This window comes from Dipodomys ordii, unplaced genomic scaffold, assembly GCF_000151885.1.
Source record: "Dipodomys ordii isolate 6190 unplaced genomic scaffold, Dord_2.0 Scaffold90, whole genome shotgun sequence".
NCBI classification, from domain to species: domain Eukaryota; kingdom Metazoa; phylum Chordata; class Mammalia; order Rodentia; family Heteromyidae; genus Dipodomys; species Dipodomys ordii.
The window spans coordinates 10,179,928-10,195,861 of NW_012267306.1; the positions used below are offsets into that span (position 1 = coordinate 10,179,928).

Here is a 15,934-nt window from a genome sequence, read left to right on the forward strand (position 1 = left end):
AAAAAAAAAAAAAAAGAGTCACAATGTAAGAAACTGCTAAATGTGAGAAACTGTACTCGATGACCTAGGGTAGAAATACATTTATATTTCTTTTGTAACAATAAGCATGCTGAGGAGAAAGATTTTTCAAACTAAAAATTTTTAAAATACATGCTTCTTTTTGTTCTTGAACTTAAAAATTACCATGGAAGCAATTTGGTAAATTAAATCTATTTGATCTTTTTTCCTAAAATGAAGTGCAGTAGCCAATTGGTAAAATTTAATTATAGATACTAACAATATATGATGGCTAGACAAATTTTCTTCATATGTATGAAACTTTCATTGGGTAGATATTTGGCAGCTGTTTTCTTGGCTATAAAATTATCTATTTTTGTTCTTTTTTTTGTCATGGGGCTTGATCTCAAGGCCTGGACTTTGTCCCTGAGAGTTTCTGCTCGAGGCTACTGCTCAGTCACTTTGAGCCACAACTCCACTTCCAATTTTCTGGTGGTTAATTGGGGAGATAAGAGTCTTATGGACTTTCTTGTTTCTGCTGGTTCAAACCACCATCCTCCTATCTCATTGTCCTAAGTAGCTTAGGACCACCGGTATAAGCCACCAGCACCTGGCTCATGCATTAAAATTACCTTTTTAACAAACATATTGGCTCAGAAAACTGTAATAAAGAAGAGTTACCATTTAGCAAATGAGAGGTCATCTTTTTTAATGCTCATTTTAATTAATCTGAAAAATTGTTCACTATTATACAGTAGGCTGCCTAGGTTGACCCTTACGGTCACAGTGGTGAAGCCAGAGAAAAAGAAGGAAATATACCTATGTGACTGGAATTTGTGTGTTTGTCTCTCTTAAATGAATAGAGCTGCTTTTTTAAAATAATTTTTATTGTGAAAATACTGTACAGAGGGTTACAGTTATGTGAGCCAGATAATGAGTACCTTTCTTATCAAACATTTTTGCCTCCTTTGTTTTTCCTCTACCATCCCTTCCCTCCCACCTCCACAACTATACTGCCCCCATCTCTCCCCCACCCCAGCCTAAAGGCTGCTTCTTATATGGTTTGAATTACTTAGTTACCAACTTACCAACTCCTAGAAATAAGCACCATATGTACTTTGCAGGCCATTGTACAGTATGAAAATGTAGGATCCTTTTTCTAAAAACCAATTCAGAATTTCACGGAAGTACACGATAGATCCTTAATTCAAACTTACAGCCCCTCTGAGCACAAGAGCTTGTGTGACTATGCAGGTCAAACTCCTATGAAGCCAGTCTGACTGGAATAATTTTAGAGGTACACACAAAGGAGAGGCGACTGTCTAGATCTAATTAAGGAGGCAGTACTCTATGAAATCCATAGCAAGCACAGTTTAGCTAACCAGTTTCCAGGGAAACTCTTGAAGACTTTAGTTAAAATGCAACCCAGGGGATGGATATACAGGTGATTGTTCAAGTGACCTGCTGATAATGAGCTGTGTTTGATCACTTGTTTGAGACCGCCAACACCTACTGTGCTACAAATGCAAGCTGATCTCTTGGCTGGAGTAAGGGGATGGTTTTAAGCTGATTGCTATGATCCCTGTTAGGAGGGGGGAAAAAAATCCACCACCACCAACAACCTAGGAAGTATACAATTTAAAATGCAGTATTTATGCTTGTCTGAAGGATTATCTTTAAATAGTTAATGAAACAAAGAAAATAAAATTTACTAAGATGGGTCTACTGTATTAGCTTTGTGCATATATATGTATGCATTATGTAAATCACCTCTAAGGTTTATCTTGCTTATTCATATACCAAGGCAGTAATATATTCAGATGTTTATCCTCTATCTCATGGGAGAAAATTGAAGTTAAATGAAACACATGGATTTCAGTTCTGTCAAAATCTTAAAAATAGAAGAATGAGATATTTAAAAAATAATAATAACCTTTGCTTACTGAGGAGAAACTCTGTGCTGGGTACCATATTAAACCATTTTTTTTTTTTTGGTTTTTTGTTCTTACTCATTTAACTAGAAGTCTTTCATCAGAAAGTGACCATACACCTTATTCAAACTAGGCAAAACAAAGAAACAAAAGCCTCCTTTGAGAAATGTCAAAAGCAATCATGGTTCCAGTTAACTCTGTGCTAAAATAGTGTTTGTCAGAGTTTATCTCACCACCTTTCAGTTCTGCTTTCCTTCACATTGTTAATTTGCAAATGGAAAATCTGTGTATGGCCACAGGAATGGTTCCAGCACCTCCAAATAAACAAGGCTTCAATAGCCCTGATGTAAGGAGAGTAAGATCTTCAGAAAGGGCTGGGCTTTGACTTGTGTCTGATCCAACTCTTGCATGAATCACAGAGGCTCAAGTCAAGTGGGAGCGTTTCTCCCTGAATTGGCAGTGAGGGAAACCATCCCTTCATCATGGTAGACGAAGACTAAGAAAGTTACTGTTTCCCAAAGATACCTTCGATTGATATTACCAGAAGAAAGGGATATGATTCTGGGTACTTTGTAATAGCAGATGTCCAGTGCAAAAGGCACAGTTGTGCTCCACATCCTTACACACAGCAGAGTGAGGAAAATAGTCCTTCAGTGTAACTATACATGATGTTTTTTCCCAAGGATTTGATAGCAATCTCCTAATTCAACAGAATAATAAAAAAGATTTATGGTTATGAGTACATTCAAAGAATGCTATTCTCACCACCCCTAAAAGGAAGGCATTTGATAACTCTGTTATCTTCTTCAAATGAAGGGGCATGAAGATGGCTTTATGTGATGTCAGTAATGGGCATTTTTATGACCATTTTGGAATGCATAACTCACAATGACTAATAGCTTAATGGGAACACATTAACTACTCAAAAATCATGAAATCTCAACTGTGAACTCTTGAGTATTCTGGCTATTTGTCTTTGCATCTATACTGTCTAGCTTACTGAAGCCATTCAATGATTTCTTGTTGCATTGATGAATAAAGAATGGGTGGAAGACAACACAAATTTACTTATTTATTTAGTAACAAATGATATGGACTAAGGATACTGTCAAAGTATTTTCTGTATAGAGAACTCATCATTACAAGAAAATTTTTAAAAAATGAAAATATCAATAAATCAAAGTAACTTTCTACCTTTTATTGTGAATACATCAAAATAGGTTTTGTATTATCTTTTATGGGCTCATGTGTATAGGTCTTCTTTGTATAATCTTTTATAAAGGGTATGAATAAAGTGTTACATCCTTTCAGAAGAAAATGATGGTTTGTTTTAAAATTTTCTCTCACAGTAACTTAAATATTGGGTTAAAATTAGGAGCTACTCTGCCGGGTGCCAGTGGCTCACGCCTATAATCTTACCTACTGAGGAGACTGAGATCTGAGGATCATGGTTCAAAGCCAGCCTGGGCAGCAAAGTCCGCTAGACTCTTATCTCCAATTAACTAGAAAACCTGAAGTAGTACTGTGGCTCAAGTGGTAGAGCGCTCGCCTTGAGCTGAATAGTGCAGGGATAGTGCCCAATCCCAGAGTTCAAGCCCCACGACTGACAAAAAAAAAAATAAAAATTAGGAGATACTTTTTTTTTCATTTACAGGCACTTCATATTCTTTCATGTTTTTTCATTGTTTTTGTTTTATTTTTAATTAACAGGAAATTTTATATTTTAGTATGTATGTATGTATACATATATGATGTTTTAATATATATAACTTCTAAATATTCCCTTTGTTTAAAAAATATGCGTCTCATTGTTTTTCTGTTTAATATAGATCGAGGTACCGTGCAAAAGGTTGTAGTCCTTCCTATGAACAGCTCTGCCAGTGGTGAACTCATTCTAGAGGAAATGGAAGTCTTTAAGGTTTGAGCATCTCTTCTATTAATCTTAAAACATGTGCAATGAATGCAATTCTTTAATCTCACAGCCACTTTAGAGGGAAAATATTTGACCAAAGATCAAATAAATGACTGTAATAAATTTTTGTGGGTAGGAAAACATTAGATAAAATGAGAAATCTAGAACAAATATTTTTGTGAAGTATTTTCTTAAACTGCAAGTTACTGTAACATGAAAGAATGACTTTTTCCCCTCAGCTATCATCACAACTTTAGTCATCATTATTTTGTTAAAAATGAATTGTTGTGGTGAAGGTCTAGCTGAGTTTGTCATGAAAGGGCTATTATGATTTGCATCACAGGCCACTGAAACACAAATGCTTTCACATTATTGATCGTTAGATAAGCTTTCTCATATTCTTGTAACCACTGGTTTCAAGAAAAATCACTTTGATTTTTTTCTGTTTTTATTGCTTTCACTTCAAATGGCACTCATGTTAAATGAATTTTTCTTTTTGTTTTAAATTTGTGACTGATAAAAGAAAAGAAAGAACAAAACAACTATTAAATGGTACAAGGAGGAAGGTTCAATTCTATAAGTTCTTGTCTGCTTAGGGCAGAGTGCCTATTCACTACATCCCTGTGTCAAGAGAGGGGATTTGTTGTGTCCTGCCTTGTCCTTTTCTTCTTAAAATCACCTTAGTTCAAGTGGTCCTTTTTATCTTTACTTGGAAAGATAGTTAAAACACAGGGAGAGGAACTGTCAGAATTGTAAAGAAACCTTGGCAAGAAATCTTCTTATTGAAGGACCAGTATTTCTAACTAAACCAATTAAGAAACAATAACTCAGGGACAACAAAAGAGCAAAGGTAGCCTATGGTTGAGTTAAAGTTCAGACCTCCCAGAACCAGAACATTTTTAATCCACTAAGTTGCTTTACTAGCTGAATGGATTCAGTATCTTTTGTACATTACTAAGGTCATTAAAAGATTGAATTAATAAGCATATAAATAGTAAAGATACAATACTGTCAGATTTGTTAATCCATAGTAAAAGCAAAGAAATACAAAAAAAATAAGCACATCAATAAGTAGTTGGGGAGATCTGGTAACTTTCCCTGTGTGTTATTAAATGAACAATGTTAGGCAGAGTTTGACATTCAGTTCTTTTGATTAGTACACTAAAATTGTGACCATAAAATAACATGTGACCATAAAATAAAATCTATAAAATTAGCTGTTCTTCTATTTTTTACTTTTTTAAGAAATGATCATTTCATTATGTTTTAGCTATTCAGCTAAGTAGGAATGATTTGTGTCAGGCCTAAGTAATATAAAGTGTCTTATTCTTGAGGCTTCTTAAGATAGAAAAATGCTTTATTGTGTCACTTCATTTTTAATACTGGCATATCTTTTCTTGATTGTTGGGAAATGTTAATTAAGTGAATATGATACAATCCCAAACATATGTTATGAAAACATCTCAAAAGAAATGTGAGTTAATCTGACCAAGTGAGAACAACTGATGGTCTGTTACATGAATTTTTCTGTTGTTATCATCATGAAGAATAAACTCTCAGTGGAAAAAGAGAATCAGTCAGAATGTATGTGGGGTACATCATCCCAAGAGATAGATTAAATCTACACGAGCCTCTTCACTGATACAGGTGCCAGTGATGAATAGAACAAAAATTAAGAGACACAGTTACCAAATATAGTAACTGTCTGCAGCCTGGTGTTTGTGTCATAGTTTCTGAGGTGAGGTAAAAAGTAATTGGGTGTGCATGATCCACTTTGATGAACATGTGAAGAAATCATGTATTTAAGTTGGAAAAAAAAATCCTTAGCTAAGTGTCATGTTGAGATACTACAGAAAACTTAATATAACTGTTAAAAATAAAAACCCACCAAATAACAGGCACTTAGTTTTGATACAGTACAGAAATTTCATCTCTTCATTTCACTTGGTTCATTTTCTGAGACTGAGTCTGATTTCTCTGAGTTTAACTTGAATTAAAATACCATTGTTAGGGGTTACCTCATTGATTCTCAGTTGCAACATGTGTGTGTGTGTGTGTGTGTGTGTGTGTGTGTTTCTAAAGTGCAAAATAAACAATTTTCTCTTTTTAAGTATTTGATATACATATGCATCATAGGCACCTCCTTTTTTAGGTGTTATAATGAATGTAAGCTAAGTCCCTAACAAAGAAACATAACTTATTGAACAGTGTATATACTGAGAGAAAGATGATGATTTTTAGAGTTTTTATAAATTAAAATACTTTGATGTAAAATAGTTTCTAAAGGTCATGAGAACAATTAACATAATTTTTTCTAATTTTTTGTAGGCTCATGTGCCAATAACAACAATGAAAATCTCATCCAAAAAGGTAAAACCTAATCCACTTTTATATTCTTTGCATGTTCAAATAGCTTATTATTGTTTGCTATTCTAAAAAATATATTTCTTAACTTAAGAAAATTTAGTTTTGCTGTGAAAAATATTTAATACCGCTTAAAGTATATCATAAAATCACCTTTCATTTTGACATAGACATTAGCAATAGCTCAAATATATTTATTTTTGTATAAAATTTCATCAGAGCCAGTCACTGATGGCGCACACCTGTAATCCTAGCTACTCAGAAGGCTGAGACCTGAGGATCATGGTTTGAAGCCAGCCCAGGCAAGGAAAGTCCGTGAGACTCTTATCTCTAATTAATTTCCAGAAAACCAGAAGTGTCATTGTGGCTCAAGTAGTAGAGAGCTTGCCTTGAGCTGAAGAGCTCAGGGATAGCAACCAGGCCCAGAGTTCAAACCCCACAACCAACAAAAAGAAAAAAGAAAAGAAGGAAAAGAGAAAAAAGTTCATAAATTACATTGTTAAATGGCAACTTCTTTGTACAAGTACTTAAAGATAATAATAAATAATAGAAATGTTCATCAGATCACTAGATACATACAGAAATATATTACAATATTTTATATTATAGTGTATAAAGCCAACTAAAATAAAAGTCATCTTCCAAAGAAAGAATTTATCATAATATTTGGGCTACTATAATTCTCAGGGGCTTGGAATGCGTAATCAATCCTCCTTTGAATTTTTACTTCTGTCACAAGTTTGAAATATGCAATGCATTCTTCTATGGTTATTTTTAAGGCAAATCTATTCCCTAGGGTTGATACATGTCTGAAAAAATATGAATCATGAATATTCTAAGTCAGGATTTGAAGAACAAATCTATGATAATTACCTTAATTCTTTAAAATTTAATGTTTACTTAAAAGCAAATACACAGCAATCATTGCAAAGAAGAGCACATTTCCAATCTTTCCAGCCCTTAAGAGTATTAGATTAACAAAGTTCTCCAGAATTGAGTATTGTAGTCCAGGGTGGAGTTCAGATTTGGATTGAGATTTATCTGAAGCTCAACCTGACTGTTAGTTAGGGACAAATTGCTTAAGTTCTCTGTCCTATATTCCACACCTGCCATATGACACTTTTCTCACAAGTTAACTTATATAATCACTTAAGGTAAAGTGGGTGCTTAGCAAATGTTGTCTATCAGAGGCTGAGATTCATTTTTTTTGGAATGGAGAATAAAGGTTTTATATGTTTGTACAACTGATTTGATAATTTCAGTATTGTTTACCATATTTGGTCTGTTAGAAATGATGCAGTATTCCAAAGTCAGCCTTGTTCTCTTTTCACTTGAATAAATTTTATGAGCAAAAATAAATAGTGTATGATAAAGCTGAAGATCTCATCTGTAAAAATGTTTGCATGGTGTATAAGAAACATTTTCCCAAGTCACAAGGAGCAATTCATCACTTTGCTTAATGTCCTAGGGAGCTGATTACAAGTCAGAATTGTCTTTGAAGTTAGCAGGGAAGCCCTTTGTTTACAGTGGACTAATAGAAAAAGAAAATATTATCAAAGCAAAATTTAAAATGGACATGAAGCCATTGTGGCACAGCTGTATTACATACAATTCCAGGTATTATTCTATTTGCAGTTAACACATTACACTGGTTTTCTACATCTTACATTCCACTTAGTAAAAATACTTCTTTAGAACTATTGAAGTTGGTTGGGGTTGGAGGCATAGCTGATTTGGTAGAGCACCAGCTAATGAATGAGAATGACAGCTACTAACACAGTCTCAGACCTAAAAGAAAAGAAAAAGAACCGTAAACAATTAAAGTTAGGACAATGGTGATTATTTGAGTTTTGAAATGCCTTTGTTCAACTGCATTCTCTTATTATATAAGAGAAGGACAATTTGTGAAAGAGAAATTGTACAGTCATTATATATGCATATGTGCACACATATATAATGCAATCTTATGTAACATATAACAAAAATAAATGAAATAATCAAAAGCATACTGTAGTCAGGTTGGTAGTGACCTATGCCTTATAACTAGCTATTCAGAGAGCCAAGACCTGAGAGTTGAAGTTCAAACCCAGCCCAGTCAGGAAAGTTCTTGAGACTCTAGTCTCCAATTAACCACCAAAAAGCTAAAAGTAGAGCTGTGGTTCAAATGCTAGAGTGCACGCCTTGAGCAAAAAAGCTTAGGGATAGCAACTCAACCCTGAGTTCAAGCCCCAGAATCAGCACACACACATATACAAAAACAAATTCCAATAATACCACTTGTGTCATTTTCTCAAATAGCTGACTCTGATTAAAGTAGTTGATTGAAGAATATAGTCACTATGTAATTTTTTAAAAATTTACTTAATAAACAATTATTTCAAATGTTTCTGGATAAATGATTGCTATAACCATTATTGTAATAAAATTGTTATCCAAAAACAAATGTACGCTTTACCTGACTTATGTAACTGTAAGCCCTTTGTGAATTACCATATAATAACAATAATATTTTAAGAGATTATTAAAAAAACTATAAGAAAATGGGTTTTCCTATTATCTGAACCCCCAAGTAGGAATCAAATTTAGAAAATTTTCTGAAAAAATCCATTATTCAGAATAAAATAATTATGTTAGACAGAGTAAAAGAGTCCAAATGACTGGCTAGGATTGAACACTTATAGATAGTTTATTAATTAGTGTTTTACTCTATTGTTTTAATCAATTAATATTTATTGGACACCTACAGACTAGAAACTATTCTAAGTATTTCATGTGATAATGCCCTTACAATATTAATCTCTTAACAAAAACGAAACAAAACAAAAATCTTCTATCAGGGTAAGTGTTATGTTGTCCCAATGTTAATAATAAGGAAGCTGAGTTTGAGAAAAGTTGCACATCAGATTTGTGGCTGAGCTGAGTTTGGAACTAGGGGAGTCTGCCTGCCAAGTTCCAGAGCAGACACCTCTGTAGGTATAATTCTTAAATGTGTATATACATATGGGAAGGGCCCACACTTTCTACCATCCATGTGTATTTAAGTTCCATCTCCAGAATTCCATGCAAACTGGAGTTACACAATATCAGTGCTTTGCACAAGAAGTAGTCACTGGAAATCCCATCTTTCAACTCCTATGAAATATCTATGCATGGCTGAAGGCCATGGAGCAGTATCTTCAGAAGCTCTCAACATCTTCCAAATGAGGAGGATAAAATCTTTATTCATGACTTTTGAGGATGGTGCAGATTAGTGGATCATGAAAAAAAATCAAAAGCATCTATTTAAATATAAGTACAGATGTTCTAAGTAATCTTAAAAGAGTCTCAGTAACTAATATGCCACTTTCAAAGTCATGCTCTGAAATGGTTTTTGTATTTCATCTAATACTTGTTATCTAATATTTTTCTTTTAGATTTAATATTTTTCTTTTAAGCTTTATTTTAAACCTGGCTTTCCTTCCAAACTTACAAAGTAATGTGTTTCCATGTTGGAAAAATAAGAAAGCTTCCTTGTACTTTGCTTAAGAGGCAGAATTCAAAGGAAATAGAAAACATTATAATTTAAACCTGCAACATATTAGTCCAAATGTGAGAGAACACTGAATCTCAGTGTCTAAAACACATTCTACAAGGTGCTCTGAGATTTTTTTTTCAGGAAAGTGGTAACGTTATAGGCACATTAACATAGAAAAGTTCTATTTGTTTTGGCTTTATATCCTTCTGCGTGCTACTTCTCATTTTCAGTGTGTTTCAGAATTAATTCAAGGGCTGCGGGTGTAGCTTGTAATGTGTTGCTGCTGAAAGGCTTCTTTTAACTTCCACATCTGAAATAAATGATCCTGGTTTCTCTCACAGCAACAGTTGTACGTGAGCTCCATTGAAGGGGTTTCCCAAGTCTCTCTGCACCGCTGTCACATGTATGGCACAGCCTGTGCAGACTGCTGCCTGGCCAGGGACCCCTACTGTGCCTGGGATGGCCATTCATGCTCCAGGTTCTATCCCACAGGGAAGCGGTGAGTGCCCAGTATTCAATGGGAAAGCGGTCAATGGGACAAGACAATACAGAAAAACACCCCATCATTAAAATCACTTGTATGGTGTAATCAACAAATGTAAAGTAGTAGCTATGATTAATACCATATAGAGTCTTCTAGTGGAGAAAATATTATGATTTATGACCTCACATTTTTTCACCCTCACTGTAAAACTTGTCCCTCCAATACCTTTAAAATATTTCAGGGAGCATAAATAGCTTTATCTTCATACTACCTAATTCTTGTTTCTTTGTTACTCTCAAGGTTTCAGTATATTTTAAGCCCCACATTCTTAGGGTTTCTAATATATACTGCTTAATTATGTTATAAATGCTTCTTATAAAAGGAAGTAGTTTTATTGGTGAGAAAAAGCATTTTCTAGAATGGAACTACCTGTGTCATTGTAGTGACTCAATCTTTGCCATAGGAAAGGTGCTCTTTGTGCTTTTCAACCTGATGAACATGTGCCTTCCTGCCTTCTTACCTGGCATGGCATGCACAAGTTTGCTGGTTTGGGTGAGAGGAAAACAGAAATCTAAGGAAGGCTATTTTTTGTTTTTGTTTGTTTTATTCCAGACAGCTCAAATACAAGTGTTGGTGTAACAGAAATGATGATTTTTTATTTCAGAGATGGAAGGTAAAAGAATACAGAGAGAGGAAACAAAACACCAGTCTGCATGAAGTTGGAAAGGACACCAGTAGAGACAGAGACACTGAATATCTGAATATATATATAAAACAAGGTCATAGCTATTTTCAATCATCCCTGGATATAGATCATGATGGATTGTAGGGATAAAAATCTATAAACCATTGATGTCAGCAAAGGGAGAAAACAATACCAGTCATTATTAGCAATGATCTTTTCAATAAAACATTAGGAATTATAGCTATAAACCTATATAGGTTTATTTTTTATTTTATTGTAAAGCTGATGAACAAAGGAGTTACATTAAGTCATGTAATAAGCACATATCTTTTTGAAGAGTATTACCATCCTCATTTTCTCCCAGTATTTCCCCCCCTTTCCTCTCAAGTTGTATAGTTCATTTCTAACATAGTGCCTAATGAGTATCACTGCTGAATTAGTTCATCCTTTGTCCTACATTTAATTTTTGTGATGGTTTACAGCATTTATTCTCTTTAGCAGATATATTTCTTTATGGACAGATTCAAATAACCCTGCACTTTCCCAAATTAAGATTTGATCTTTTCATCTATTATTTCAACATATATATATATAAGTATATATAACATATATATAAATATATATAAACCTTTATATATATAAAACCTTCATATATATATTATATATATTTTATATGTATTTATATATATATATATAAAACCTTTAAGTAGTTGTACAAAGGAGTTGCCGTTAACAAAGCTGTAGACATGTTTATAAATACAGTGTATCCAGCTCAATGCTGGACATTTTCTAGCCATTGTTTCAGAATTTGATATTATAACAAAAGACAAATATCTGTGCCTTCAGGTTTAAAATATTGTAAGGGGAGAAGATAGAAAAAAAGACAAGTACTAATGTATCAGAAAAAGGTAGGCCTATGAGTTTTAGGAGAACAGAGAAGATAAATAGAATACTTGGAAACAGAAATTTGCAGTGTTGACTGGGTAAACAAAGACTTGAAGGTGTTAGAGAATGTCATCAAGGCATTAAGTGAGAAAATACAATTCCAGGAATGTTTCCAAGAACATTGGAGTAACAGCACCAAACTTAATTAGCCTCTGAAGTAGGGAAATGGAATAGGAAGGAATGAGGTCATAGTTCTAGATGATGCAGGTCTTTATAAGAAATCAGAAAGAAAGCTTGTTTTTAGACTAAAAGTGAACATGCTGAGGGGTTTTTTTGTTGTTGTTTGTTTGCAGTACATGAGTGATAGATACTTTTGATGTTTTGCTTTGAAAAGGTCATTGGTTGGATTTTGCATTGAGTCTGAGAAGTAGGAAGAGGTTGGAGTAAGATGTGCAAAAGCTACATGCCAGAAGGCTATTGCAGTATTTCAAGTGAGATAAAATAGAGGCGTGTACAGGGTGATGGAGGGAGAGGAAGCAAGATGTGGTCTGCTTTATTTTTAGAACTCACAAAAACTGTAGCTGTAGGAGACTGGAAGTGTCAAGAGGTACTAGATCACTTTGGCTCTTTTGTATCTATGTTCAAAGATTCCATGCTATTCCATGTCATTCTTGGAGTAAGAAGGTCTATGCCTTTTAATTTTGTCTAACATCTAATTTGGGAGCCTCTTTATCATGTAATGTTTTGTATTTGTGCTCGTGGAGAGATCTTAGAAACTTGATAAAAATGTGAGAGAAGCAAATTTAAAAAAATGCTTTTTGTGAGGCCTGATGGATTTTTTAGTCATATTTGTTTTGCACTCTCAAGTATAATGATTAGCACTGGAAGTTTTACTACAAATATCTACACTATATAAATTCTCCAAATTATTTCCAAAATCAATGGAACATTACTTATAGAGGATGTAAACCATGTTTGCTGAATGAATTAACTATCTTCCAATTATCATATGCAGTGTTTATTTTCTTTACCTCATACAAGGCAGTGATAGAAATGGCAATTTGGAAGATTTTTCACATTTTCCTTCTTTAACAGTGCTAATGTAACCTGGCTGCACAATCTGCCTAGAGCAAAGCTATCACTAAGAGGTCTCATATTAATAAAAGCAAAAAGTATCTTTTTTGTATAGAAACAGGTATAGTTAACAAGCGTTTTTACTTCTCACTACTCTCTAGTACCTTAAATATTTGTGCATTTATATCAAATAATGCAATTTAGTTGTGATATTTAGTCTAGATTAAGAAACAGAGTAAGAAATTAAAGACAAGATAATCAGTTCAACCTTAAAAGAAATATCTTTCTATACAAGAAGAAAATGATTTCATTGTTTATACAAGCCATTGACCATAATGGGTAAAACCTTGGAAACTGGAGCCAACCCCTAAATTCTGTGTGCAATATAGAGTCCCCTCCCTAGAAGTGTGCTTTTGTGGTGCTGCAGGAATGACTCGAAGGCAATAGACACATACAAAAGGCTCTTGCTGGTCTCAATTAAGCCAAGCCATAATAACGGTTTCTGGGTTTGAATATTTGGCAGCTGATACTGTAAATTCAGATTGCCCAGTTTGGAATGGTTATGCTTTCAATGAGTAACCATTACATAGTGCTGATCTCAGGACAATAACTGTAACCTATGTGAATGATGTTACATGTGCAGAAAGCTGACCAGGTCAGCCATAAGAGCCCTCACAGAGTCATATAATAAAAATTTTCAAGTCAGCTGATGGTAAATGATGCTGTGACTCATGAATACAGCAAATTCAGTACAGTAAAAAATGGATATGAGTATTCATCAATTTATATGAATCATATTTTGCCACCTAACAGAGATATTTTCACTATTTGTGTATGTTTGTGTTTAAAATAACTATTTAATAGAGTAAAGATCACATTGATTTTTAGGAAAACAAATTTTTCTTTTGTTTTTCCTTTTTTTGGTCGTGGGGCTTGAACTCTGGGCCTGGGGCACTGTCCCTCAGTTCTTTAACCCAAGGATAGAACTCTACCACTTGAGCCACAGAGCCACTTCAGTTTTCTGAGTGGTTTATTGATGATAAGAGTTTCAGGGACTTTCCTACCCAGGCTGGCTTTGAACCGCAAGCCTCAGATCTCAGCCTCCTGAGTAGTTAGGATTACAGGCGTGAGCCACCAGCCCCCTGGCTACATATATTTTCTTAAGTAGAAGCATACAGTCTATTGTGAGTGAGAAACATAACATAGCTATACCAAACAAGGAAACCTTTTTTTTTTTTTACCCTGAAGCTTAGGTAATGAAAAGTTTTTACTTTAAAAATGCAGTGTTTTAAGTATTGTAAAAGGATAATTCCAATCCCATTTACATGTTTCTGTGCCTGTAGGAGGAGCCGAAGACAAGATGTGAGACATGGAAATCCACTGACTCAATGTAGAGGATTTAATCTGAAAGGTAAGGAAATGCACAGTGGTCATTCTCAGTAAACTCTATGATAATTAAAACTTACCTGTGGCCAGGAACTGGCATTTCATACCTGTGAACCTAGATATTTGGGAGAATAGTTTTTTGTTTTTGTTTTTTTTTTCTTGGTAAGGATAACAGGTTTTTTTTTTTTTTTTTTTTTGTCGGTCGTGGGGCTTGAACTCTGGGCCTGGGCGCTGTCCTTCAGCTCTTCGGCTCAAGGCGAGTGCTCTACCACTTGAGCTACAGCGCCACTGCCGGTTTTCTGGTAGTTTATTGGAGATAGGAGTCTCATGGTCTCTCCTGCCCGGGCTGGCTTTGAACCACGATCCTCAGATCTCAGCCTCCTGAGTAGCTAGGATTACAGGCGTGAGCCACCAGCGCCCGGCTAAGGATAACAGTTTGAGGACAGCCAGGGCAAAATGCTTATGAGATCCCATCTGAACCAGTAGCTGGGCTTGGTGCAGCTGCCATCCCAGTAGAGTGCCTGCCTAGTAAGCACAAAGCCCTGAGTTTAAACTGTAATGTCACAGAAACATAAGTGAATATTTTAATTGCTATTTGTATGAACACTGAGAATCAGGAAAACAAACATCCAAGAATCAAGAATATATGTCTGTGTGTGTTACTTTGTAGGTATTTCACATATATTGTAGTACATTTTCATAGCTACTCTCTCACCTGAAGGGAATTTTTTTTTTAATTTTCTATGGAATGACTGGTACTAGTAGCTCACACTTACAATTATTGCTGTTAGGGATGCTGAGAGCTAAAGGATCAAAGGTTGAGGCCAGCTCAGACAAACACACAAAAAACATGATTTTTAAAAATGTGATTTTTATCTCCAAAATATACAAGGAAAAGCCAGGCTTGGGGTCTGACTCACATGGTAGAGCATCAGCAAAGCAAGGTGAGCTAACATGGGTTCCTGAGTTCCAACACTAGTACCAGCAAAAGAAAAATGAAATTAAATGAAACACTACCACTTAAGCACATTTGTATTGTTGCACAACAATCCAGAAGACATCCTAGCTCCTGCAGATGCCAGTACTTTCCTGAACTTCTTATGAAGTTGACTTTTCTAAATACGTCACATAAGTAGGAGCATATAAAGTTTGCCCCTTCATTTTTCCATTAGTAAAATATCTTCCAGATCCATTAACATTGTAGTGTATATCAGTTTGCTTCTTGCTTAAGTCTGAATAATATTCAACTGAGTGTTAGTCATACCTTTTGTTTATCCACACATCCATTGCTGGAGGTGTGGGTTGCTTCCACACTTTGGCCATAGTGAATAGTTCCAAGTCAGAGCCTGGGTACTGGACACAGTACTACTTTGGATCTCACAATTAATATAAAACTTCCTTCCTGTCCTGACAGGGAGATACCCTGTTATTCCACTTTCCCCATTAATCTTCTGTCTCTACCCCAAGCTCATCAACCAGTAACTCCTAACAGACCTCCTTCTGCCTCACCAAGGGGCTGTCTATGTAGATCTGCTTTTAAACATTAACAAGAAGCCTCCCATTGCCCAAAGACCTGAGACCAGCCTCTCCTTTAATAAAACATGTCATTCCTGTTTACCATCTTCCCAAGCTACAGTGAGGTAATCAAGACAGATTTGGCTTCATTGTTCCGAACCACTAATGGAGGACATAAATCTGGGTT

General features: G+C 34.9%; 1 protein-coding gene across 1 annotated transcript in view; it reads left to right on the forward strand.

Annotated features, from left to right (window-relative positions):
* The window catches only part of Sema3c (sema domain, immunoglobulin domain (Ig), short basic domain, secreted, (semaphorin) 3C), a 161,478-nt gene that overhangs the window by 139,888 nt on the left and 5,656 nt on the right, over nt 1-15,934 (forward strand). The window contains exons 13-16 of the mRNA XM_013026091.1: nt 3,758-3,846; nt 6,169-6,210; nt 10,060-10,217; nt 14,190-14,257. Of these exons, the coding sequence (XP_012881545.1) occupies nt 3,758-3,846; nt 6,169-6,210; nt 10,060-10,217; nt 14,190-14,257 (357 nt within the window). The remainder of the gene's footprint in view (nt 1-3,757; nt 3,847-6,168; nt 6,211-10,059; nt 10,218-14,189; nt 14,258-15,934) is intronic.